General features: G+C 49.6%; 1 protein-coding gene across 5 annotated transcripts; it reads right to left on the bottom strand.

The window, feature by feature from the left end:
* Positions 1–3683: 3683 nt before the first annotated feature.
* On the bottom strand, positions 3684–27331 carry CSF2RB (colony stimulating factor 2 receptor subunit beta). Of its 5 annotated transcripts, none has more exons than XM_042247243.1 (15): positions 25576–27331; positions 21398–21527; positions 18183–18434; positions 17125–17248; positions 14410–14600; positions 13620–13771; positions 13369–13537; positions 12699–12834; positions 12394–12548; positions 10640–10779; positions 9525–9687; positions 8167–8257; positions 7903–7960; positions 6974–7080; positions 3684–6359 (listed from the first exon to the last, which is right to left on the bottom strand). In XM_042247243.1, the coding sequence occupies exons 3-15, from the start codon at positions 18256–18258 to the stop codon at positions 5249–5251; spliced, it is 2673 nt and encodes an 890-aa protein (XP_042103177.1). In that variant the 5' UTR covers positions 18259–18434; positions 21398–21527; positions 25576–27331; the 3' UTR covers positions 3684–5248. The 5 variants fall into 5 exon arrangements, with proteins under 5 accessions (XP_042103177.1, XP_042103176.1, XP_042103179.1 ...); XM_042247242.1 differs by having other exon boundaries at positions 27285–27331; XM_042247245.1 differs by lacking the exon at positions 21398–21527.

Here is a 27331-nt window from a genome sequence, read left to right as displayed (position 1 = left end):
GTCAAAGGATCGGTTGCTGCTTAGAGTCAGGAGGTAGGGAGAGATGAATAGGCGGAGCATGGAGAGTTTTTTGAGCAGTGCAAGTACTCTGTATGATACCATAATGGGGACACATGTCATTCCACCTTTTTCCAAACCCATAGAATGTTCAACACCAAGGTGTGTGTTAGTTACTCAATCATGTCCAACTCTTTTCGACCCCATGGACTGTAGATGAACTTTGGATGGGTGTAATTGATTATATATATCAATTATAACAAATGTACTCTGGTGAACCAGAGATGTGGCTAGTGGGGGCCACTGTGCATATGTGGGATAGGGGATATATCAGAAATCTTTGTACTTCCTGCTTGATTTTGCTGTGAACCTAATATTTCTTGAAAAAAATTGTTGTGGTTTAGTTGCTAAGTTGTGTCTGACTCTTTGCCACCTCATGGACTGTAGCTTGCCAGGCTCCTCTGTCCATGGGTTTTCCCAGGCAAGAATACTGGAGCGGGTTTCCATTTCCTTCTCCAGGGGATCTTCCTGACCCAGGGATTGAACCCATGTCTCCTGCATTGGCTGGCAGATTCCTTACCACTGGGCCACCAGGGATACCCTCTCTAAAAAGTAAAGTCTATTAGGAAAACATCATGAGCCAACACCACGAGAGCCCGAGGGCCTGGTCATTTCTGTCCATTGTGGGGCTCTTTCAGCAGGGCCTTTTTGCTCTGGAGCTCCCTGTAGGCTGGTAGATGTTTATCCAGGTCTGGAAAACCTAACGGCTCCTGTTCAGCTCTGCTTCTCCCTCTCCGCTGTGTTGTCACACCCCAGTAGGTCCTTTGTGTGTCTCCTTCCATCTCAGGGACAGCTTCCTGGAGATCTCAGTCATGACAACTCCTCGGTGGTCCCTTACTCATGTGTACAGCTCTGGGCTGGCTTCTCAGGGGCAGACAGGTGAAGAATACATGGTCCTACTTGCAAGGTATCTCAAGACATCAGTGAGTGAGAACCCACACCCTTAATATTTAGCTCCCAAAGAGATAAAAGGGTTACTCTGATAGTTCAGTTGGTAAAGAATCTGCTTGCAATGCAGGAGATCCTGGGTTGATTCTTGGGTTGGGAAGATCCACTGGAGTAGGGATAGGTTACTCATTCTGGTATTCTTGGGCTTCCCTTGTGGCTCAGCTGGTAAAGAATCTGCCTGCAATGCAGGAAGATCTGGGTTCAATCCCTGGGTTGGAAAGATCCTCTGGAGAAGGGAAAGGCTACCCACTCCAGTATTCTGGCGTGGAGAGTTCCATGGACTGTATATTCCATAGGGTCGCAAGAATCAGACACGACTGAGAGACTTTCACTTACTTACACTTAAAGAAGTAAAAACATGTTTTTCTGCTTGGCTCTGGCTCAGTATCCCCTGCCCCTACCCGCCCCCCCCCCCCACCCTCCCGCCCTGCCAAACCTGCTCATTTTGTAATTTTTTTCTGTCTTGCCAAGCAATATGGATCATTTTGCATTCACAGGTGGACATTCTGGTGAGAGACCTTGCTTTTGAGGGCAGATTCTAAATTCCAGGGCTTCCCTGGTGGCTCGGACAGTAAAGAACCCACTTTAAATGTAGGAGACCCAGGTTTAGTCCTTGGGTTGGGAAGATCCCCTGGAGAAGGAATTAGCAATATTCACTCCAATATTCTTGCCTGGAGAATTCCATGGACAGAGGAGCCTGGTAGGCTCATGGGATCTCTATGATGGGACCTCAGAAAGCCAGACACAACTGAATGACTGGCTTTTTTTTTTCTTCTAAGCTACAGGGCCAAGGTTTGAATCCTGCCTCTGCCACCCACTGGTTGGTTGACCTGGAGTGAGTCATATAACCTCTCTGTGCTTTAGTTTCCCCACACACAGAAAAGAATATGATAAAGGTAGAATTTGTCTGAAGGGGTTGCAATCCCCTAAATCAATGGAGCAGGGCCTGACAGGCATAAGCTCTTAATAGTGCTCATCTAGGGCTTCCCTCAGAGAAGGCGATGGCACCCCACTCCAGTACTCTTGCCTGGAAAATCCGATGGATGGAGGAGCCTGGTGGGCTGCAGTCCATGGGATCGCGAAGTCAGACACAACTGAGCAACTTCACTTTCACTTTTCACTCTCATGCATTGGAGAAGGAAATGGCAACCCACTCCAGTGTTCTTGCCTGGAGAATCCCAGGGACAGAAGAGCCTGGTGGGCTGCCGTCTCTGGGGTCGCACAGAGTCAGACACGACTGAAGCGACTTAGCTGCAGCAGGGCTTCCCTGGTGGCTCAGTGGTAAAGAATCTGCCTGCCAGCTCAGGAGACAAGGGTTCAGTCCTTGGTCTGGGAAGGTCTCACCTGCCTTGGGGCAACTTAGCCTGTGCTCTGGAACCTGGAGTTGCATCTACTGAGCCCATGGGCAGCAACTGAAACCCACACTCTCTAGAGCTAGTGCTCCAAAACAAGAGAGGCCACCGTAACGGGAAGCCCACGCACTGCAACTAGAGAGAAGGCCAAGCAGCAGTGAAGATTCAGCACAGCTGAAAATAAAAATAAATAAATAAAAATTTTAAAAAATCCACATCAACAGCAAAATAATTCTCATCTATTTTTATGAGGAATTCAGTCTCTTCCCTCTGTCTCCACTCTTATTAGAGACTAAACACAGGATGCCCAGTTAGATTTGAATTTTGGATTACAAGGAATCCCTTTATTAGCTTGCGTGTGTCCTTTATATTTCTTTCCCCCAGCCCATCTTTCTCCTTCCCTCACTCTCTCCTGGCTTGTCCTGGGAGTGTCACTTGCTTCTCATTCTGTTACAACCAGCATCTTAGGTCTGATCAAAACTGCCCCTAACTCACTGTGGTAGACAGAAGGCCCTTCTGTTGAACAGAATCCATCCTCCTTAGGGTATACTTTCAAACGGCACCCCTGCCCATCCACCTAAACACTTATATACACATTAATGTTTTGTAATAAAAATATTTTATCACAATTTTTTCCCAAACATTTTGGAATTCACATCTTGGACTTCTCTCTAATACGCATAGGTCCACTTCATTCATTTTGCACACTGGATTCCACCTTAGAATGCACTCAAATGTTGTGATTAGTTTCACTATGGGTGAAGATTTCAACTGTTTATCATTTTCTTCAGCTACAAACAATGCCATAATCAACAGGGATTTTTGTGGATGAAAGAAACAAGAACATTTGCTCTGCCATTTACTAAAACATATGATAAAGCTAGAACAGTCAGGGCAGTGGGGTCCATGGAGAAGACCATGTAATAAAAAGGGAAGTCTAGAAACTGACCAAGTGTATACACAGATTTTCTATATCAGATACACGGATGAAGAATGGGTGATTCCACCAAGGATTCCAGAACATCTGGGCTACTTGTCTAAGCTGGCTCTCCATCTTAAATGCATACATTCCAAACGAATTCCATGCATACAATTTTCAAACACAAAAAGAACCAGAAAAAAATATGACTTTGGACAAATGCAGCTTTCAATGGGGAAGGCCTTTGTCAAATCTGACACCAAAAGGGAAGCCATGGAGTTCACCCATAGATTCATTAGACCACCCAGACAAGCCTGCATTGAATACACTCAAAAGCGTGATGAACAGAATTAAAAGGCAAACCACAAACTGGAAAAATAAATTTGCACCATCTGTGAAAGGCCAGCCAGAGCTAAATACTTTGTAAAGTTTACTTAGAAAAAAGTGGACATCTGACGCAATGAGATCTTAATGAGTTTAGCTCGGGGGGGCGGGGGGCGGATTACAAATGTCCAAGACATAGGAAAATATGTGCAAACATGACAGTTTCGAAATAATGCAAATTGAAACAATTTAATGCTATCTTTTGCATATTAGAAAGGCAAAGATTTAAAAGAACCATGATCCTCAATGTAGGCCAATCACAGACCAAAAGCCTCTTGTAGGTGGCTGGTGGGGTGGGAGTGGTAAGATCTTTCTGGAGGGAGGGCAGCCGGGAGATCTGGGCTATAAGCTCAAGCGTCCATGCCCTTGGGTCGTTTTCCTTTTCCCCTTGTTGAGCAATTCTTTCTGAATTTTCTACCTGGTTTTTGAACTCTGCTCCCCTCTCAAACTTTCCCCAGCCCCACTAGCCTAAGTATAGGAAGGAGATCACTTCAACCAGCAACCTGCACTGCCCACTGCTTAAATGCAGGGACTAGGGGGTCCCCCGAAGCTCCCCAGTCACCTCGAAGAGACTAGCAGTGTTTCCCATGAGTTCAGGACAGTGCTTCCCATGCCAAGTCCATGGGAAGTGACAATTCTTGGAGAGACAGTTGAGGCTGGTGCTTTGCTACCACACCTGGGGTGACAGATGCTTGCTGTGTCCAGGGCTGCTCTTCCAAGTCTGAAACCCCCAAGCCTCCACACTGCCTCCAGCCTCCTGCCTCCAGGCTGGACTCTTGTGCACATTCACGCCTGCCAGGGACAGACAGAAATCCTCCACGAAACCAGACGTGTCAGCATCAGAAAAGGCTCTGATGGAGACAGGATGAACTTCAGAATGGGCTTAGCCCAGACCGCAAACTAATTCTAGTGATAAATCAGTGGAAAGAGAAAGAAGACAATAGCAAAAGCAGGGAAACTTAGTAAAAAGGAAAAGGAGACAAATGAAATGAGTGTGTGTATATATGCTGCTGCTAAGTTGCTTCAGTCGTGTCGTCTGATTCTGTGCGACCCCGCAGACGGCAGCCCACCAGGCTCCTCCGTCCCTGGGATTCTCCAGGCAAGAATACTGGAGTGGGTTGCCATTCCCTTCTCCAATGCATGCAGGCATGCTAAGTCGCTTCAGTCGTGTCCGACTCTGTACGACCCTATGGACAGCAGTCCACCAGGCTCCTCTGTCCACAGGATTCTCTAGGCAAGAGTACTGGAGTGGGTTGCCATTTCCTTCTCTGGTGTATATATATATATAAAGTTCCAATAATTCAGAACTTAAAATAAGTTAATTTCAAAGAACAGTGTGTGTGTGTGTGTGTATGTGTGTGTGTGGCAGAGAGGAAGGGAGGGAGAGAAGCTTGACCTTGCTGAAGGTCAAGGAAGGAGGTAGATGGTTAACTTATTTTTCTGGTCTCCATCTGTTACAACATGGAAGCTTCTCCATGGCTTTGCAGAAAGGACCAGGGAAGGGAGCAGGGGTGGCAGGAGCGCCAGGCAGGGCAGGAGGAAACGCAGGCCCTTTCCTCTGTTCCCCTCCCTCCAGGTCTACAGAGACTCAGCACACCTGCCCAGGCCTGCTGATGTCCCAAGGGGGCAGTGACAAGTAGTCCTGCTGTTTCAGGGCTTTGAAGAGCTGAATGGCTGGCACCTGGGGAAAGGCCTGAGCTGGAGGCTTCTTAGCCTGGACCACCTGGTTGAGGTCCCTGATCTCAGGACATGGTCCTGGGGAAGTGGGCTTACTCTGGGGGGAGAGAGGGCCAGGAAGGAAGCAGTAGTCACCCACCTGCTGCAGGACAAGGAGACCCTCAGGGGTAGGGGAGGTGGGGGGCACATCTGCCCGGTGCAGGCCTGGGCTCAGGACAGGGCTGCTGACTCTAGGAGGGGCAGGGCTGGCTAGAGGGGACTGGGGAAACTGGCCTGTGGCTGGAGGGAGCTCCACATAGCCCTCGAACTCTGGTTTCCGGGGAGCTGAGGCTACAGGGGGCCCATTAGCCAGTCCAGGATGGAAAGTGGGGTTCTGGTCTGAGGGGAGGTTCGGAGGGGCAGCCTGGGAGGGAGATGGGGCCTCAGTGGGTGGGGTGAATATCAGATCTGGAGTGGGGACATAACCAGAGGCTATGGTACCATCCTCAGGCCAGCCAGTGGGCAGAACTGTGGGGGCCCTATCCTTCTGGTCTTGACCATCCTCCATCAGCCCAGGCTCTGGAGGGGCAAGGCCCACCCCTGACTCCAGGGAATGGCTCCTCTGGGCCCCTGGGCTGGACTTTGTATCCCCATCCCCAGCCTTGCCCTGCCCCTTCACCTGGGCCAGCGGGACCAGCTGCACCTGCCCCCCTGCGGGCAGACACAGGTACTCCAGGGACCCCGAGGACTGTGGCTTCCTGCTCATGCCTGTCTGTGGGGGCACCTGCTGGCCCATGAGGTCAGACAGGGAGCGGCTGTGGGGCGGCCCCAGATAGGGACCGTTGAAGTCAAAGCCGGAAGCCTGGCTCTCAGGCCTGCTTGAGGGGGCAGTCAGCTCTGTCGGGGGGTTGGGGGTCTGCTCCGTGGGAAGGTCCGAGGCGATCAGAGTCATGTCAGGCTCTGATGATGAGTCACAGGCATCTTTAGGGTCCTCTGTGGTGAGAGGTGACACCTCGCTGTGCCTGCAGTCTACAGGGAACACCCTGTGGGAAGAACAGGGGTGAGATGCTGGGACCTCCTTGGACAGACGTCTCAGCTCATGGCAGAGGGGGTAGTGGGACGAGAGGCCTGGCCACACCCACAGAAAACTCAGAGCAGGGCAGTGTTGGGGAGCAGGCCCAGAGCAGGAAATCAGATGCTCCTCAGCCTCCCCATGGATCTGGCCCTCCAGCTTCCATGCTCTCATTCAAGGTCAAGGACCCCTCCCACCCTCCGCTCCTTGCTATCACCCAGCTTCAGGCCCCAGGTCAGTGTCCAGCCTGGGTTCAGTCATCTCTCACATGAGGGTTAGTGGCAAGCTGGTGGCTCTGATGCTGAGGCCATGAAGGTTCACAGACCCTCTGCCACCCAGTGGAGCCAAGGCAGTGTGGTCTCCCTGGGCAGCAGGGTGAAGGGGGGTCATCTGCTCCAGTCTCCTGCCTCCAGTCAAGTCTGAGGTCTGACCCTCGCTAACCTGGGATGCCTCCTGCTTTAGCGCCACTAGCCTCCATGGATGTCTTCAAACTGAGGCCCAGACCCAGGCCACCTCCTCCAAACCTCTGGTGTGCAAGAGGGGGCCACCCTCCCACCACCCAGGGATCCCCTGCACGACACTCACCCCTCCAGGAGCTGAGGGCAGCTGCTGCCCCACGGCCCCTTCTGTGGGCAGCTTCCACCGCCCAGGGTGGCCACGCTGTCTGGCAGCCGGAGTCCAGCACTCCCGTTCTGGGAAGAGAAAGGGCATTTGTATCTTTGGGAGTCAAGGTGCTCCAGAAGGTGCAGATGGAAGGAAGGCCTTGAGGATGGTACAGATTCAGGAGCCCCCAGAAGAGGCAGATTCTCAGTACCAGCAGGACGGCCTCCTGACACTAGGGAGACGAGGCCAGAGAGGGGCTGGGACCTCGCCGGGGTCCTGGGTCTTCTGAGGACTCTATCTGGACTGTCCCTGCTCCATGCTCACCCCAGCCCCCTCTGCACTGCCGTGAGACCCTCCCAAGGCAGCTCTGGCCCCGTGTACTTGACCAAAGGGTTCCTGTTCCCCAGGGTCCTCTCAGCCTCCTGCGATGTGCCCCAGACTCACCGCCCTCCCCACTCAATTCCCTTCTCGAAGGAGCCTCATCTCCACCCACCACATGCCTTCTTCCTGCCGTGGCCTCTCCCACCTGCCACCACCCTGCACCCCTTAGCACTCAGCTCTGCCGTTCTGTCCTTGGAAAACTACTCTGCCTTCCACCATCCACCTGCCCTCGATGTGACTACGCCTCTCCTGGAGCCTCCCAGGGACCAGCCCCCCATGCCAACCCTCCCTCCTATCCTGGGTGAGTCCCCACCGGCAGGGCACCCTGAGCGCCAGGGGAGACCAGGGGGTCTCAGCGCTGGGCTTGCGGGATGGCCTGGCTCTTGGAGCTTCCCAGACCCTTCTCTAGCCACCTGCACCCCTAGCCCCACTCAAAGCCCACAGGAAGGGGAGCAGGACGCGGGCATGGGGACATGGGCGCAGGAGCACGCGAGCCCCACACCTCCGCTGCCCTCACGGCCAGCTCCTACCTGGAACAGGTGGCTCTTGCTGGGGTTGGGGATTTTCTCCTCCCATTTCCGGTTCAGCCTGGAAAGACAGCAAAGAGGTGACTGCTGCCCAAGACCTCAGGGCAGCTGCCTGTGCTCATGTACAGAGGTGGAATTGAAGCCCAGGGAGAGCTCAGATTTGTCCAAGACCCCATTGGGAGCAGGTGACAAAGCAGTGACAGAGAGTGGCCCTGGCATCCTCTGGGGCCCTGGATAACACTCTCCCTCCTCTTGGAGTACCCTTACCTGTACCCGTAGACGCCACAGAAGTGCAGAATTGGAAGCAGGATTAAGGTGCTGATGACAAGGATGAGGGCTAGGACCCACATGGGCAGCACTTCAGGAAGCCAGGAAGGAAAAAGGATCATTAGCATCCAGGGAGGGAAAGGGCTAGAGACTCAGAAGATGGGGTGTAGCTGCTTCCTTGGGGTGCAGAGGAGAGGAGGCCAGAAACTGACTAAGAAGAAGGGGGCCTTTGTCTGAGCCACCCACAATGTTGGCTCGGTGGGAGGACACAGAGGGTTAGATCCTGGCCAGTAGCAGGAGTTGCTATGGGAGGGCAGCAACTGTGGCCAAAGGCAATCACAAGGGACTTCCCAAAGGAGGTGGCATATAAGGTGGTCATCAAGAACACGGACAACAGGAGGCAGAGATGGAGCAAGGGGTGATGGTGGAGGAACCATAAAATGCAAAGTCCCATCAAAGACTCTCTCAACTGTCCACTTGGGCTTAAGCCCCTTACTGGCTGGGCCCCTCCAGAACTCCCTTGATCTCTTTCCCTTAGGTCCTGTGGCCCAGTTCTCCTTTCTGCTTGGTTGAGGTCCTCTCTCTGGGGCTCTTTCCCTGACAGTTGGCTGGGACTGGGGACCTTGTTGCAAACACTTTGTCCTCTTTCTGCAGCCACCTCCTGGACCTTGTCCTATACTTGTCTCCTGGTGGCCACCATGGTGATAGATAAATGAAATTAACAAAAGTAGGAGATTGAGAAATCAGACCAAAGCTTTCCAATCTCAGGCCCCAGTCTGTAGTTCCTCAGGCTGAGTGGTCCCTGGGTAGTAGCTTCCACAAAGGCTAATGAAAGCATGCCTCTGTGTGTGTGTGTGTGTGTGTGTGTGTGTGTGTGTGTGCTCTCAGTCATGTCTGACTCTGTGTGAACCCATTGACTATAGCCTGTCAGGCTCCTCTGTCCATGGAATTTCCTAGGCAAGAATACTGGAGCAAATTGTTATTTCCTATTCCAAGAGATCTTCCTGACCTAGGGATCAAACCCATATCTCTTGTGTCTCCTGCATTGGCAGGCGAGGCGAATTCTTTACCCTTGCTCCACCTGGGAAGCCAATAGAAGCCTGGGCCATATTAACAGAAGGCTAAGGTTCAGTCTCAGGGAGACCTGTTGGTGAGACATGCTCTCTCCTCTGTCCTCTGGAGACCTTGCCTGCAGTCTGCATTGCACACCAGGAGGTATAATTTTCTAATCCCTAATGATGCCTGGGAGGGAAGGATGCTATTCTGGGGTGGGGTTACATCTCTGTGTTCATATCCTCCCTGTCCTCTGCCCAGCAGGGCTGTGCCAGGAGGGGTGAGGCAGGGCGTGGCAGACCTACCCCAGTCGGTGTCCCAAGACCTTGCCTCACTCCACTCGCTCCAGATCCCATTGTAGTTCCCCGGGTCGGGTTTTACTCTCACTCTGGCCTGGTACCGGCTGGCTGGCTCCAGAGGCGGCAGTGACATGGTGTGGGCATTCTGGAAGTCCTCTGTCTTGGTGTCCTGCAGGGGCAGGTGTGTGAGCAGGAGTCTTGAGGTCTGGGGTGCGTGGGCACAGCTACGAAACCCTCCCACCTCAGCACCCCAACCTTCCTGCTACCCATCAGTTTCCAGCTTGCAGTCACATCCGCAGATCTGAGCAGCATCACTCTCACCACGGAGGACTGCACTCCAGAGGGACAGGACCAGGGAGCACCTCTTGTACTGAACTCCTGGCACACATGACAACATCGGGGTGCAGAAACCCTGAGGAGCCATCATGCCCCGCTCACCCTCCCAGCTCACCTTGGGGCAGCCTGAACCCCAGATATGGTCTCCCTTGGAGTGTGGTGCAGGGTGACCGAAACCTGGACCATAAAACAGATGTTCAGGAGCCCAAGGACCACTCCCAGCTCCACCACTAACCCACTTCCTCCTGGCTTCAGTTTCCCCATTTCTAGCCGAAAATTCTGGGGCTGGCTCTGAGGTTTCTGGTCTGCCCTCTGTGGAGTCCCAGGTTCTGTCCACAGGCCCCAGTGGCTGCCTGAGGGCCGGGGCAAGATACTGAGCCCTGGGCTGAGGCCCTGCTGGCCTCCCCAGGAGCTGCTCTGCTCTTAGCAACTGCACATTTGCATCCTGGATGAGATTCTTATGAAGAAGTGTCCCCTTATTGTGACTTTTGAAAACCCATCCTCCAGCTGCCTCTCAGCTCTCCCCCTCCTGATGTCTATGCCCCCTTTGCAACTCAGGGTCATGTGTACATTTTGGCCAAGTTCACATCATCTCTGTGAGTCTCAGTTCCTTCACCAAAGGAAGAGACAATGAGACTGCTCATTGGAGTGACCGCCAAGTCCCAGTGGCTCTGTGAGGCTGGTCATGTGCTGGGAGCCAGGCATCCGGCAGGTGACATTTTCCCAAGTGTTGTCTCACTGCCCTTTCCTCCCCTCCAGGCCCCTCCCTGGGCACAGGCTCTCACCTCCCATGAGGCTCCTTCTTTCTTGTACTGGACCTGGAAGATGCAAGCTATGTGTGAGTAGCTCATTTTTTCTTCTTTCCAGTGCAGGATGTAGCCATCTCTGCCCTTGGTCACGTTGAGGGTTGGGGGAGCCATCTGGACTGGAGGGAGGAAAACTTTTAAGGCCTATTGTTTCTAATATTCCTCCAGTGGAACATTTCTTGTGTTCCGTGCTCATCATAGGTGCTCTCTCCATTAACCCAGGACCCCAGATCCCACCCATCTTAGGGTCTTTGCACCCCGGTTTCACCATGTCATCTATTTTGACCTGAAATGCCCTTCTCTTGGGAGATGTTAACATACACTTGTTTTGTGGTGAGGTGACCAAAAGTATGGGTTACCCCTAGTATTTAAATAGAAATAAATGTACTGTTTATGTATTCTAACCTAGAGTATTGACACTGTTCTAAGCATTATTATACATGCTAAATTTATATGAATAATTTCACTCAGTTATAACAACTGGATGTAGTAAGTACTCTGAATCTGTCCACTTTTCAGACAATTGAGCCCCACAATGATTAGGTAACTTTCCAAGGACAGGCAGCTATCAAGTGGTAGAGACAAAGATTGCATGGAAGATCCCAAACAATAAGTAGCAGATTTAAACCCAGGTAACTAAGACAAATCAGCTGCTGTCCCTGACACACACTAGAGATTGGGAAGAAGAACTTGATTATTGAGAAACAATGCAGGAGTTTCCTCTGCATGAGGTCCTCGCTATGTAACAGGAACTGGGGAGCTTAGCCTGCAAGGAACCACAGTCCATTTGCATACCCCCTGGTATGGCAGCCCACTCCAGTACTCTTGCCTGGAAAATCCCAGGGACGGAGGAGCCTGGAAGGCTGCAGTCCATGGGGTCGCTGAGGGTTGGACACGACTGAGTGACTTCACTTTCACCTTTCACTTTCATGCATTGGAGAAGGAAATGGCAACCCACTCCAGTGTTCTTGCCTAGAGAATCCTAGGGACGGGGGAGCCTGGCAGGCTGCCGTCTATGAGGTCGCACAGAGTTGGACATGACTGAAGTGACTTAGCAGCATCAGTACCCAACATAAGAAGTAAATCACAGATGAAATCACAGATGAATTATTATTAACTCTGAAAATATCAATCTGGGGAGGACTTTGGAAACTTAAAAAAGAAAAATCCAATCTGGGAAAGAAAAGGAAAAATCGGTGGGAAGACCAGGAGGTCATGGGCAGAAGTAGGAACTTTTGAGCAACTGAGGAGTTGGAGGGGAAAATAAAGTGAAAGTGTTAGTAGCTCAGTCGTGTCTGACTCTTTGTGACCCCATGGACTATAGCCCACCAGGCTTCTCTGTCCATGGAATTCTCCTGGCAAGAACACTGGAGTTAGTAGCCATTCCATTCTCCGGAGCATCTTCCCAACACAGGGACTGAACCGGGGTTTCCTGCTTTGCAGGCAGATTCTTTACCATCTGAGCCACCAGGGCAGATAGAGCTAAAAGACTGAGATCAAAGGTGTTTTAATACTGATATTCTTGAGGAATATCAGTTGCATCTTCCTTCATGTTATTTGTCATTGTTGCATTATTGCTTCTTGAGAACTTCCAGGATAGACTGGAATCATTTTTGTTCCATCTGGCTCCCTGGGGTATTTCATTGAAATTGACACACATGAAGTCTGGACCATGAGGAACGGAACAGTGCTGTTGGGAGATGCTCCACACAGAAGGCTAGGGGCAAACTCACTGTTGTCTGAGCTCTTTATAAGTTTCTCTTCCATCTTTGGTCGAACAGAGACGATGTACTGGCTGTAGTTCCTGGGGTCAGGCACAGGAATCTGGCATCGGTGCCGGATGTAGGGACTGCCAGTCTCCTTCTGCACAGGAGAACATTCTTCCTCCCTGAGGATCACGGCAGAGGTCAGGGCAGGGGGAGGCAGGGCTATGTGAGGGGTGAGACCGCAGGGCTTCTGGTGGGCTCCAGGGGCAGGAGGAGGCCTGGAGAGGGTGAGGCTTAGAGGAGGGGAGGGGACAGAGGCAGGGAACACTCACCGTGCATCAGGGCCGGTCTTGTAGAAGAGGGTGAAGGAGACAGAGCGGGTTACCTCGGACCTCACTTCCCAGGTGCAAGTAAGCAGGGCGGCCCCGTCAAAGAAGCACTGGAGGTTCTGAGGCTGGGCCTTATCCCCTGGGAGGGAGAACAAACCCTCCTTCAGTCCTCATTCGTTCATTCCTAGCCTTCAGTGGGCTCAGCATGAGACTCGTCACAGAGAGATTGTGGGGCTAAAAACATCAGGGGTTAAACTCAGCCTGACCTGCCAGCCGTGTGACCTCAGGTCAGAGGGTGAATTCTGTGAAACTTCACACCCCTGTGCAAAGTGGGGAGGACCTCTCAGCCTCGGGGTTTGGGGATTTATTAAATAACACCGTCGTGTTGGTGTGTCCACATGTCGTGCAGCCCTCATGAAAACACAGCTGCCCATATGCCATTGTGATTAAATTGTAATTATTCCTCCACAGAACGTGGACAGCAAACTGGGGCCTGGGGGTGAGTCAGATGCAGCCTCTGCCTCTGCAGAGTCACAGTAGGGATGGGGTGGGTCCAAGGAAGCCACGCTGAACACAGAGCACCCGAGGATCCTCTTGTGTGGACAGTGGACTCCTGTCCTGGAGCTGTAATGAGCTCCCCTCTCCAAAGGGAGCATTGTCCCAACTCTGTCACCTGGCTGGGAGTTCCAGGAAACCTCCTGGCTCCACTGGCTGGGTCGTCCTGAGAGCCCCGAGCCTGGGGCCAGCCTGGTGCACACTCGGGCCACGTAGGTGCTGCTGGGCAGGAGGTACTTTAGCTCCAAGATGGCCTGGGGGGACGTGGAGTGGATGGTGTGGGCATCCTGGAGGGGAGAGGGGCTGTTTGAGCAGGGCCGGCTAGGCCGCGTACCTGTGGGTTTGGGGCACAGTTGGTGGGCTCCCTACCTCCCAGGAGTCCTGAAGTCGCTTGTAGGCCACCTCAAACTCCAGGCTGGATAGCCAGTGGCTCTGGAAACCCTCATGGGCTATCCTCCAGGACAGCAGGAGACTCTCCCCGGTAGTCGTGACGCTGAGGTCCTTGGGTGTGGGGGGCTGCACTGGAGGGACAGGAAGGAAAGGGTCCCTAAGGGGCTGGATGACTGTGCGGGAGGTGAAGGTCCTCTGTGGCCCATGTGTGGATAGGCCTGGGTCCCAGGCCAGGCACTGCTCCCACTGGCTGAGTGACCTTGGACAGACCCCTCTTCTCCATGGACCTCAGACTGCCTTCTGCTAAATCGTGGGGATTCAGCGTGAAAATGAATGAAGCTGTGCAGATTCCTAGGCCTCAGAACATAAACTCCATAAAAGGTGCTCAAATTAAACTCCAGAGGGAGCTAGCTTCCTTCTGTCCCCACGGTCCATGAGGTGGCCTGCGTGGCCACCAGCAGAGGGCACTGTGACTCCTGTAACTCCCTCTTCAGGCCACACTTAACTAGTTCCTCTGCCCAGGGTCATCCTGCACCTCTCAGTACCCAGCAGATGTGTATCCTTCTCTGGAAACTTCTTGGGTCCTCTCCCCAAGGCAGAATCCCTTGTTCCTTTTCCTGGCCCACCACACCCTTTGTATGGTCCTTACAACCCTGGAGGATTAGATGTTTCCACATCTGCCTCCCCAAGTAGGCCAGGCACTTGTGGACACTCCAGGGTTCTCTGTCCTCACAGGGGACTACGCTTGGCCAGGGACCCCAGGCCTTACCATGCTGACTCAGATTAACGGTGAGCTCAGTGACCAGAGGCTGGTCCGGTTGGAATGAGAAGTAGTCATAGTCGGCAAGGACAAAGTTTCGGTAAGGAATAACACATTTTCTGGGTACACAGCCAGGACAAGGGCTGTTTAACCAGGGCTTGTCGTCACTAAGATTGCAGGACACTCGCTGTGGATGGTCCCTGCCAGGAGAGGATAAGGTTAGCCGAGAGAGAAGAATCACTCACTCACAAATATTAACGGGTGGTTCCTACGTGTAAGGCTTTGTTTAGTACCAGGGAGCCTGGCAGGAAACAAAACACATGCAAATCCCTGTCTACAGTGCAGACGTCCTAATAGAGGCAGACATACACAAAGCAATGAAAGAATGATGTCACATGTCAAATGGAGAAAAGCGTACATAGACAAGTCAGGAAGGAAAGGGGTGTGAGCAGGTCAGAAGGGCTGGCCTGGGGATACAATTTGAAGTAAAAGAGGCAGGGAAGACCTCTTGGAGAAGGTGACATCTGAGCAGAAACTTGAAGATCAGGGAGGGAACCATGCCAAATCTGGGGAAAGAGGATTTCAAGGAAAAGGAACAGCAAGTGCAAAGGTCCTGGGGTAGGCATAGGTTTGGGATGTTGTGTGACTAGGCAATTAACAGTGCATGCAGAGTAGAGATGTGAGGGTGGGAGGTCCAGGAGCCTAGCAGAGTGAGGTTACAGAAGGTCAGTGCTTAAAAGGAACGTAAGGAATTTTGAATTCACTGGAAGTGAGGAAAATTGAGAGTTATGAGCAAAGGAGTGCTGTTTTGACACACATTTTGAAAGGATTTCTGTGGCTGCTGAGCTGTGGATAGATTGACTTGGGTTGCTGGGGGTTGGGGGCGGCAATACTGGAAGCAGAGGGACAAGTTAGGAGGCTTCTGGACTATCTCAGTGATAAGAAGTGGTCTGAATCAGGTGTTAGCCAGATTCACTTTCTATTTGAAGATGAAGTAGATCACATTTGCTGATGGATTGGACGTTGCGGTGAAGAAGGAAAGGAGGGAAAGGAGACTGGAATGCAAAAAATAAAAGACTGCCCCCATTTGTCTGGCTTGAGCCCCTGGAAGCTCCCCTTTGGTGAGCTGAGATGGGAATCTAGCAAAGGGGCTGTCTTTGGGAGGCAGAGCAGGAACTTGTTTAGGACACTTGAAGTTAAAGACTATAAGGGACAATGTGGACAGGCAAGTGCACCTGTGGTTCTGGAACTTGGGGAAAGGTCCAGGCTGGAGAGAGCATGTCTGGGTCAGAACCATAGTCTGGGGCTGGATCTCTGCCACTGGATCCAGATGCAAGAAAAGGGAGGTCCAAGAGCCCTGGGACCTCGTCCCCTTCAGAGTAGGGAACAGACTAGGAGACAGAAAAGGGCAGGCCAGGGGGACGTGGGGAAGGGCCCGGGTGCTGGCCAGGGTCAGGGAGGGAGGTGCCATGGTGCCTTGTGCTTAGGTCCTTGTCAGGTGCTGCCTGCGGGTGTGTGGGGAGAAGGCCAGGACTAACCACTGATTTTCACCACATGGTCATCACTGACTCCAGCAGGAGCAGGTTAAATGGCCTGCTGGGGGCAGCAGAGTCCTGGGAGAGTGGGCTCTGGAGGAAGCACCTGAGAGGCACTGGAAACAGGGCTCCAGACCACTCTTTACAGGAGGTTCCCTCAGAGGGAAGCAGAGAGTGGACAGCCGGGCTAGGAGACTGGGCTCGCGAGGCCCTGAGCTGCAGTCTGGTTGGCATCTGTAAGTGGATCCGGGACAGTGTCCCTCCACAGCGTGGGGACAGTGGAGACTGGGATGGCAGTGATGTCCTTGAGCAGCAAGACCAACTGGGACCCCGGCTCTGGCCTCAGACAGGCCTGGGACAGGCCATCACTGCAGGGAATATCCAGGGAGGTGGAAGGCCACGGCAGGGGGAGGTGCTGGGAAGCTTCTCTTCTGGTGTCCCAGTGCAGGAGGAGGCAGGCCACAGCTGAGGATGGGGATGGGGGCAGTGGACAAGGAGGATGGAGGCTCTGGGGAGAGCAGGGGAGAGAGTGTAGGGGCAATGATGCTGTGGAGCGAAAGCCCTTCTTCCAAGGGGAGGTCGTCAGGGGTCTCCCCAGACCCTGTGTGATGCCTGCTGTTTAATTACTTCCATTATGGTGAGTTAGACTATCACTGGATCCCAGAATGGTGGGAGTACCCTCCCAAATGGGCTATGCCCTGGAGACTAGGTGAGGCGAGAAGAGAAGCCCCCACTCCAGAGGCAGCAGGGCCTGGGGGAGACATGGTGCTTAGCCTTGCAGGCTGGACACAGGACACTGGTCCTGCTAAGGCCTTGAACCCACTGTGTGGCCACGGGGAGAGACCTCACCTCTGCAGCCTCAGTTTCTCCATCTGTGAATTGGGCATCATGTCCCTGTCCTGCCAACCTCATAAGGAGGATGAACCAAAATTGACTTCTGCCGATTGATTTTGTTCAGTTGTGACAAAATAAGAGATTATCACCGTCATCAACAATATTAACATTGGAGGTTCTTCCCCCAAACCGGACATCAGACACAAGCCCCTGGGCCCAGCAGGCTGCCTGATGGGTCAGGAGCTCCTGGGCAGGAGTTTCCCATCCTTACCTTCTGTCCAGCCCCAAACCTCTGGCACTGCCCACACAGCAGCACCCCTCACTGCCCCCCAACCCTGGGCCCTGCCTCACTCACTCCTTGGGCCTGCGGTAGAGGGTCACGTTGACCAGTTGCTGGGCATCCTGGGTGTCTGCCCACCTGCAGATGATGCGGCTGGTGTAGTCATTGTGGCAGCGCAGGGTCTCCAGAGGGATAGTCCCTGCCAGGGAGGAAAGCAGAAAGAGGGTCACACCTTCTCCCTTGTCACCACCTCCTGGGTGCACAGCACTGCAGAAAAATCTCCCAGAATCCTCTAGAGGCTCCTAGAGCCCAGGCAAAGGTCCCCAGGGACCGTGGCAGGGGCAGAGGCAGCTGTCTCTGCAAGTGTGCAGATGTAAGGGAGCCCGCTGTGGACCCTCCTGTCGGGAAAAACATAATATTCTAGTTGATTCAGAGCATGTGTCCTGAGCCCCTGCCTTGCCCTGCTCCTGGAGGAACAGAGTCCCTCCCACTATAGGTGGCCACATGCATCAGACACAGGCCTTGCCCCTGGGCCCCCCGGGTGGGCGCAGCCTGGGAGCAGAGGCACAAACCCACCCCTAAGGGCCCTACTCTGGGACCTCCCCACCCTGCTCTTGGATCAGGCCCCACTAGGCCTGATGCTTGGAAAGTGGAGTGTGGTTCCCAGGGTTATCAGGGGAGCTGAGTTCTCTTGGAGCCCTTGGAGAGGGTGGTCAGTGGCCTGAGGAGCCCGGGGTGAGGGGGGCATCTCAGCAGGGCCTTGAGGCAAGAGGAGAGACACCCCCCACACCCTGGCTGAGGGTCCCCAGGAGCAAAGGTACAGAGGTGGGAACTGGTCAAGACCTCCAGGTGCTGAGTGTCTGGGGGGAACACAAGGTCAGACAAAGGACTGGAATGGCCAGCCAGGAGGTTAGAGGTCTGGAATGCCACACTGGGAAATGTGGACAGAGAAGCCACACAACCAGAGAGGGTCTTTACAGGAGGCCAGAGAAGAAGGAACGGGAGTGTAGGGGGAGGGAAGGGAGGCCTGCAGGGAAAATCAGGGGAGAGAAGAGATGGTGGGGAGGACAGAAGTCTGGGGCTCTGGATTCTGTGGCCCGGCAGTGAGAAAGGGTGGGGGTGATCCAGCTCACCTTCAGCCCCTGTTGTGCTGAGTCCCCAGCAGAGCGCCAGCAGAGCCAGGGAGAGCAGCCCCCGGGTCAGTGTCATCTCGTGATTCAGCTCTGGAGAACAGGTGGCCCGCTCGGGTGGGTCCAGGTCTGGGCAAAGTGTGGGCTCCTCACTGCCCTGGAGTCTTGTGTTCCTCCCCTGCTGGAGGCTGGGCTAGACCCATGTCATCAGCTCTTGGGAATCCTCCTCTCTCTGGGATCCTGCCTCCTCCAGGCCTGCGGAAGGAATCATCAGCCCATGAGACTTGGCCCACGTGGTAGGGCGGACCCAGGAGCGGCCTTGCTGCCTGGCTGCAGCCCCACTGCTGCCTCAGCCTGGCCCTTGGGACAGTCCCTGCTCCTCAACTCAGTGCCAGGGATGTGACCGTGAAGGAGATGCACTTAGTGGCCTCTGCAGATGTGGGTTCCCACTGGGCCACACTGCCCTGGTAATGAGAAAATTCAAGAGGGAAGCCTGGTATTTGATTTTTCCCCCCACCAGGTACTGACCTGGGGGAGTCACTGGGTTTTGGGGTGTGATCCTTCTGTGGGAGTGAGCATGTGCACACACCCTCACCACACACGCACATGCTCACGCGTGCATGCACACACACACATACACAAGCCTGGTGCTCTCCCCACGTTGTTCCATTTACCTCATTCCTCCCACACTACCCCCTGAAATGCCGGTTCCCTTTTTTTTCTGCAGAAGGTTGGGGATTTCCTCATTTCATTTTATCCAGCCCCTGGGAAGTACCAGGAAAGTAGAACAGAGAGGACCATGACTCCTTTTCTGTCTGTAAAATTGTCGAAAACTTCACTCAAGCTGCACAGACACATATACCAGAAGCTCTGTTGCTGGGAAAAGTGCGGCTCTAGGCTCAGCCAAACTGACTTTCAACACAGGCCCTGTCCCTCCTGTGCTGGCGGCCTGGGCTGACTTTTCAGTGCCCTCTGAACCTCGCTCTCTAAACCTGTAAAATGGGCCCAACCCGACGTATCTCACATGAGATCGTGAGAGAATCAAACTTGATGATCTTTGTGGGGTGGTTAGTCCAAGAAATGCCTGGGAAGGAAGAGTGGGTTTGTCTGGGGCTGGGGGAGAGTATTTTAGCTCCTGCAGGGGAGCAGTGCCTTGGCAGGCAAAGGAGAGTCTGCCTGAGCTGGTGCAGCTTGCTCTGCCTACCTGGAACTCAGCTAAAAACTCAGAGTTTCTCTTTGGGTCTTACCACAAATGCAAATTCTTCACATGTAAAGAGGTTAATTCTTCTGAAAATCAGTTATAAGTTTAACACAACTCTAATCAAAACTTAATAAGATTTTCCTTCTTTTTGGCAGGAATTCACAAGAGAAAAAATATGTGTGAGGACAGTTAATAAGACTTCAGAAGTCTCATAGAAAAATGGGTCTTCCTCAGTGGCTCAGCAGTGAAAGAATCTGTCTGCAATGCAGGAGACGCGGGAGACACCGGTTTGATCCCTGGGTTGGGAAGATCCCCTGGAGGAGGAAACGAAAACCCACTCCAGTATTCTTGCCTGGAAAATTCCATGGACAGAGGCACCTGGTGGGAAGTCCAGAGGATTGCAAAGAGTCAGACATAACTGAGTGAGTAAGCACCAATAGTAAATAAACTTTTGGTTACCAAATGGAAAGTGAGGAGGGGTAAATTGGGAGTAGGGGGTAAATAGACAATCAGTCCCATCACTTCATGGGAAATAGATGGGGAAGCAGTAGAAACAGTGTCAGACTTTATTTTGGGGGGGCTCCAAAATCACTGCAGATGGTGACTGCAGCCATGAAATTAAAGGATGCTTGCTCCTTGGAAGAAAAGTTATGACCAACCTAGATAGTATATTCAAAAGCAGAGACATTACTTTCCTGACTAAAGTCTGTCTGGTCAAGGCTATGGTTTTTCCTGTGGTCATGTATGGATGTGAGAGTTGGACTGTGAAGAAGCCTGAGCACTGAAGAATTGATGCTTTTGAAATATGGTGTTGGAGAAGACTCTTGAGGGTCCCTTGGACTGCAGGGAGATCCAACCAGTCCATTTTGAAGGAGATCAACCCTGGGATTTCTTTGGAAGGAATGATGCTAAAGCTGAGGCTCCAGTACTTTAGCCACCTCATGTGAAGAGTTGACTCATTGGAAAAGACTCTGATGCTGGGAGGGATTGGGGGCAGGAGGAGAAGGGGACAACAGAGGATGAGATGTGTGAATGGTATCACGGACTCGATGGACATGAGTCTGAGTGAACTCCAGGAGATGGTGATGGACAGAGATGGTGTGCTGTGATTCATGGGGTCGCAAAGAGTCGAACACGACTGAGCAACTGAACTGAACTGAACTGAACTGACATGTATGCTACCATATATAAAATACATAAACAACAAGGACTAACTGTACAGTACAGGGAGCTGTATTCAGTAATAAACTATTATAAATAAACTATGTTTATAATAAGCTATAATGGGAAAGAATCAAAAGTAAAACAAATTTAGATATATATATGTATAACCAAATCACTTTGCTTTACACTTGACACCTATTAAATATTATAAGTCAACTATAGTCAATAAAATAATGAGTTTCCACTCAATAGCAAAATTTATTATAAAGATCTGATAAGTAAAGTAATGGATTTTCACACATGCACACACATGCACGCACACACACAACATATCAGTGGACATACTGATTAGATGAACTGTATTTCACCAGAGAATGTACTATGTGATGAAGAGGAACCACAAATCAGTATTAAGTGATGGAATAATAAAAAGTGTTGAAACAATTGAATAACAACATAAAACATATCAGCCTAAATCCCTACCTTACACCATTCCCCATGTATCAAATCAATGAAAAATTTAAATATAGGCAGTTAAATCCTATGAAACTTGCAAACTGTACAAGTGGATATCGTTGAACTATTTCAGCTTCAAAGCACCAGAAGAAATCAAAGACAAAGGCTGACAAATAAAAGTGCCTAAAAGTGAACACTTCAGTGTTTTATAAAAATAACTGAACCACAAAGCAAAGGACAAAGTAAAAAATAAATGTTTGTGCCAAAATATGGAGAACAAGTGACTACCTTTATGCTATAAATAGTTCAAACAAATTGATGGCGTCCAAGGACACAAGCATAAAAGACCTACATGCAGAGAATTCGTATTAGTGGCTAACAATTACAAAACACTTACCATCATCTGGCCACTGTTCAAAAGGCTGTACAGATATTAACACATCAATGTGTAGGTTAAAATCTCCACTTTGTAGATGAGGGAACTGGTATAGGTCCATGGTGATACAGCAGAAAGGAAAAGGCTGAGACTGTAGCACAGGAGATTGGCTTTAGAATTTGTGTTCTTAACCAGTTATAATAATGAGTAGCATAGTGTTGTATTTCCCAATTATTGGAGTCCTACATCTCTATCCTGACATATACTGACCCAACAGACACTTCTGTAGATATGCACAGATGTCTGTGCAAAAACAAAACAAAACGTTAAAACATCTTAAGTAGCATGCTCAGAGAGATTTGAGAAATCGTGGCCACTTAAGAACAGATTGCTATGCAAAGGACAAATAATCAGAGTTCTTAGCATTTGAAGGTAATTGAAATTTTATTGAAGTTTTGTTGAAGAAATCCATAAAACAAAGAAACAAACACACACCGTAATTCAATAATGGGCCAAATCAGAATTAACACTATGAACTGTCATGTTACAAATGTAGATATTGAAGACAGCAAATAGGCTAGGAAAAGAAAAGTCTTAGAGAAAAATTGAAGCCTCGGAAAGAAATTCAAGAGTTCCAACATCTAGAAGCAGAAGACAGAGAACGGAGGGCAGGTATGGCAGACGGTGTCGGTTACCTAGCTGTCCCCTTTCCCCTTGGTAACAAAAGGTTAGGTTTTATGTAGGTTTCTTGCTGCCAGAATAAAAGATTTTATTTCTTACACTCTCCTATTGCTAGGTGTGGTCATGTGACTAAATGTTGTCCAAGAAGAGGTGAGTAGAATCATTGGGTGTGTCTTTCAAAAAAAGTTGCTTAAAGGAAGTGGCTCAGGTAGGAGGAATCTATTTTTGCCCTTCTGCTTTTTTTCCTTTCTCCAGTTTGCAGCGCTGGCTGGATTTCCAGCAGTCATTTTGAATTAGAAGGTTCTTTTGAGTGTAGAAATCATACATCACAGAAAAAGAGGAACCTCGATAGCTCTTCTCATGGTGGACCAACCATACAGTCTGAGTCTGCCTACCTCTGGACATCTTTCATGTGAGGGGAAAAATAAACTTATATAGTATTATGCTACTGTTATTTGGGGGTTTTCCATGTGCAACCAAAGAGATACAATTGCAAATAGAAGAAAAATTCACAGGGCTTTACATCAGGCAATAATCTACTAAGTTAAAAGCAAAACTCACTTTTAATAGCACCATACTCAGTCACATACTAATAAACTTTTGGTCATCAAAGAGTAAAAGGTAATTCTAGAAGCTTCCAGAAGTAAACAAATAAGTTATTTTCAGTGAAAAAAGATTGGGTTTGCAAAGTCCTCTAACAAGTAACACAGGATGCTAAATAGATAGTAATGTCTTGAAAATACTGAGAACAAAATATGTTTGAACCTAGAAATATAAAAAGTCTAGCTTACTTTGAAGTTCAAGGGGTAAAAATCATAATATTTTGGAAATGTAAGGACAAAAAGGGCTTCCCTGGTGGCTCACATGGTAAAGCGTCTGCCTGCAATGCAGGAGACCTGGGTTTGATTCCTGGGTTGGGAAGATCCCCTGGAGAAGGAAATGGCAATCCACTCCAGCACTCTTGCCTGGAAAATCCCATGGATGGAGGAGCCTGACAGGCTACAGTCCAAAAGCTTTCCAGATCTTTTTAAAGAGAGTTACTCAAGCATATATTTCACACACAAAATAAAAGTTCCAAAAAAGAGAGATAGCACCTGATACTAGAATCAATTTTGAAAAAAGAAACCAATAGGACTTACTGTTAAGTAAAGAAATATTGTTACTGACTTCCCTGGTGGCTCAGACAGCAAAGCGGCTGTCTACAATGAGGGAGACCTGGGTTCAATCCCTGGGTCAGGAAGATCCTCTGGAGAGGAAATGGCAACCCACGCCAGTACTCTTGCCTGGAAAATCACATGGGTGGAGGACCGTGGTAGGCTACAGTCCATGGAGTCGCAAAGAGTCCGGCACGATGGAGCAACTCCACTTTTCAAAGTAAAAACAAATAAATACACAGTAACAACATTGAAGTACAACTGAGATCATTTTAACACAAGTGTTGGCTATGAGGTTAGAGGTAAAAAGCAGAGATGAACCCAAAGCTTGATGAGGATCTTGCCTTGTTTTGGAGGAGTATATATACTCTGAGTAAGCCCAAATGCTGATGGAAAATATAAGTTAAATATAAATATATGTGTTTAAAATGTAAGGGTTAAAGATCACTATGAGTGAGGATTAAGCATGGGAACCAGAGGATTACAGGAAGGGGGAAAGGAGAACGAGGAGAGGGAGGAAGAGGAGAGAAAAGCCAAATGCCTTCTCGCTCAAAATAAAATAAACATGCTCACCAAAATTCTCAAACTCATGCAGAAATTTAATGATAAAAATAGCAATTGGAAAAGGTAAAAAAAGGCACAAATTCACTCCAGACAAAAACAATTTCATAAGACAACCTGATGAAGACTTTAAAAAGAAGAATGCATCAACTCTGTTTGTGATTAATAGAAATAGATCAACAGACAGATTAAAAGGAGAAAAAGATAAGCTTATCTCGACAGATGCCCTTAAATATTTGATAATACAAAAGCCATTCGTGATCAGACAAAGAAATAAACCTTGGTAAATGAGGAATTGAAAAGAATGTTGGCATTTCTGGGTATGTACTAGAAAACTTCAGTAACATTAAAGTCAACAGAAATGTCAGTACCTTCTAATTTAAAGTAGAAGGCTGCCTGCTGTTGTTATGACATGACCCGTATTTGGGGATCAGCCTTACCCCAAGTAATCTGTAAATTCAAGACAATCCAAAGTAAGACTTCAGAAAGATTTTCAACTGGCTTAACAAATTGATTCTAGATTATAACAAATCCAACATGAGGGACTTGCTCTATTGGTTAGAAAAACGATGAGTATAATAGTAGACAGATGGAACAGAAAATGTTAAGGAAAAGAATTACTTAGGAATTGGAAGTAATAATAGAATTTCAAATCACAGAGAACACATGGTTTGCACACTCAAAATTAATGATATTGAGACAACCAGCTAATCATTTTTTTAAAAAGTTAGATGATTACTTATTACCCACACCTCCAAATTCTAAATGGATTAAAGATTTAAATGTCAAAGCTAAAAATGATAAAAGCTCTAAAATATTTCTTTAATCTCAGGGATTGAATAAGACACCAAATCCAGAAAGCCCGAAATACGAAATAATGACAGATTTGACTTAAAAGCAATGAATACATTTTTATACAATGCAAGGTATCTTTAAACACACCAAAGAGAAAATAGACTAGTAATCCGAAAGACATATTTTCAACATATGTCAATAAATGGTTCATACACGTAATAAATGGAATGCTCCTAAAATGCTCCAAATGTATTAATACTCAATACATAAAAGACAACCAACCCATTGAGAAATGTAAAGGACATTTCCATGCACATTACAAACTGAATCCCAATGGCCTTTCAACACGCACAACTTGACCTATCACCAGGGAAAGGAAAAATCCAAGTGAGAACCAGATAATTTTCATCCATTACACTGGATGCAATTAAAAGATGGACTGTTTTCTTAAGGAGAAACCAGACTTTTTATGCACTGCCATGGGATGTGTGTTAGTTCAGCTACTTTGAGGATGGTTTGACAATATCTATTATTATTTCAAATGTGCAGTCTGTTGCCCAGCAATTCTGCTTCTAGGAATCTGGGCTGTAGGAAGACTTTCTCAGGTGTGGAAAACTGGAAGCCACCCAAGTGTCAAGCAAGTGTCTAGGTGCACCACGATCGATTGGGTAAATCGTGGTGCACCTGTGAAATGGAGCAGGACCCCCTGGTCCTTGCCCACCCTCCACCCCACCGCGTCCTCTGCCTGCCTTTTTCTGTGGAAAACTTTAGTCAAAGAATAAGTTTAATCAGAAAAGTGAGACATACAGAAGCAAGGGAAAATGGTCGAAAGAGACCAAATAATAATAATGTAATAATAATAATGCAATCATTAAGCAGAGTCAAGGATCTTTAGTGCTTTCTCAAGGGCTATAGATAGTATTCTGAGCCATATCCTGTGAGCTGTCTTGCAGATACTAAAACACCAAGATGGAGAAGTTAACTGCATGACCACCAGACTGTACTCACGACATCAGCTGCCACGATTCTGAGAACTGGCCTCAAAGAAATGGGAACAAATGGGCCCTGAAACTGAAGGTCAACTGTATCTAAAACAATAACGATGACACTGGTCAGATCACCGGTGACCAATTTAAAGATGACTGTCAGAGCTGATTGTGCTGTTTCTGTATGTAGCCCCATCCCCACCTTCTGTTTATAAAAGCTCTTGCCTCACTGGTTGCCAGTGTGGGGAGCTGGCCTTTGGACAGACATCCACAACGCCCTGCCACCACAGTTGCCAGCATCTGAAATAAAGCAAACTTTCCTTTCCACCAACCTGGCCTGCTTATTGGCTTTTGAACGGCAAGCAGCCAGACCCCATCACGCTGTTTCAGTAACACCTAAACTGGGAAATGTCGTGTCTCTCTTAGGGCTAATTAATGAGTCACATCTCTCCACCTTATTACAGAATGTTGTCCAGAATATAATACTAAGTGGAAAACTAAGCCATAGGGCAACATGTATGTAATAATCACTTTAATGTACTCCCAATTTTTAAATTTTTAGCAAAGCATAGATCCATGGATTCACTTGTTTAATATTAAATGCATTCGTTAAAGAACTCAAGAAGTATCCTGTGATGTTAGTGGATATAACACAACATAAATAAAACTAATGAATGAATAAAAGGGTGACCCAAAATTAGCAGGACAGATTTTACTTGTTATTAAACCGTTGGAAAGCAAGGAAGATGATAAGCAGAGAAAATTAGAATCCGTTTATACAAAAATGTAACAGCGAGGTGTCTAAAGGCTAAACGTTGCACATTTGCAACTTGTTGCTGTGGGCTGCCTGGCAAGCCCCCCCAGGCTCTTATCTCAGTGGGGACCCAGAGAAACACCTGCCTTCCCATCCAGAGGGCAAGTGCACACCTGGACGAAAACACCCCCAGATGCCCACCACCTAGCCAACTCACTTCAGGAGCAGGCATCCACAGCTGGGCCCAAACCCAACTAATCAACAGTGGTCAGGGCAGAGTACGACCATAAAGAAAACATTCTTGGAGGGCGGAAGACATGCCTCTAAGTAAGTAAGGAACCTGCTCCCCTCTTATCTTCTGACATGAGCTCCTCACCCCACACCAATCTAGGTCTGAGCACAGCAAGGTTCCTGGCTTCATCATCTGCCTGCAGTGTCTCTGCATCCCCGTGGACATTCACACATGTGTCTGCACGCACACGAATGAGTGTGCATGTGCGTGCATGCACAGACTTTTTCTAAACCAGGATGTCAGAGACTATCGGCGCTCCCCTGTTCCAGACACGAGACAGAAGCCCAGGACAGGATCTTACCACTGCCACCAACTTTAGTGACACCTTAGTGACAAAGTAAAGACAACAGAACACAGCTGTGTGACTCCCAGGCCTGAGCTCTCTACCGTCCCAGGCATCTTCCCCGCTGACAGGACAGGCGGATCCACCAGTGAGGACTGGACCCCCAAAGCCCTTCCCCCAACACCTAGGCTGGTTGGTCCCTGCTGTCTGTCTCCTCGTCCACTGGCTGCCCAGGAGTCTGGGTTCAGATTTTTCCAAAAGGCCAAGCCCTAACCTCCCAAGTCCCTGGGGCACACTTGCCCACTCAACACCCCCAGGCTCTCACTGTCCTTCCCATCCCAGACTGCCACACGCCCCTGCTCCCGACCCCGCCCTTCAGCCTGCCCCGAAGCCCACACGTACCTCTTTGTGCCGGGACAGATGGCCCTTCTGTGGTGTCTCCCGGAGGC

This window comes from Ovis aries, chromosome 3, assembly GCF_016772045.2.
Source record: "Ovis aries strain OAR_USU_Benz2616 breed Rambouillet chromosome 3, ARS-UI_Ramb_v3.0, whole genome shotgun sequence".
Taxonomy (NCBI): Eukaryota; Metazoa; Chordata; class Mammalia; order Artiodactyla; family Bovidae; genus Ovis; species Ovis aries.
The sequence above is the reverse complement of the archived record's forward strand: the minus strand, read 5'-3'. Positions and strand labels throughout refer to the sequence as shown.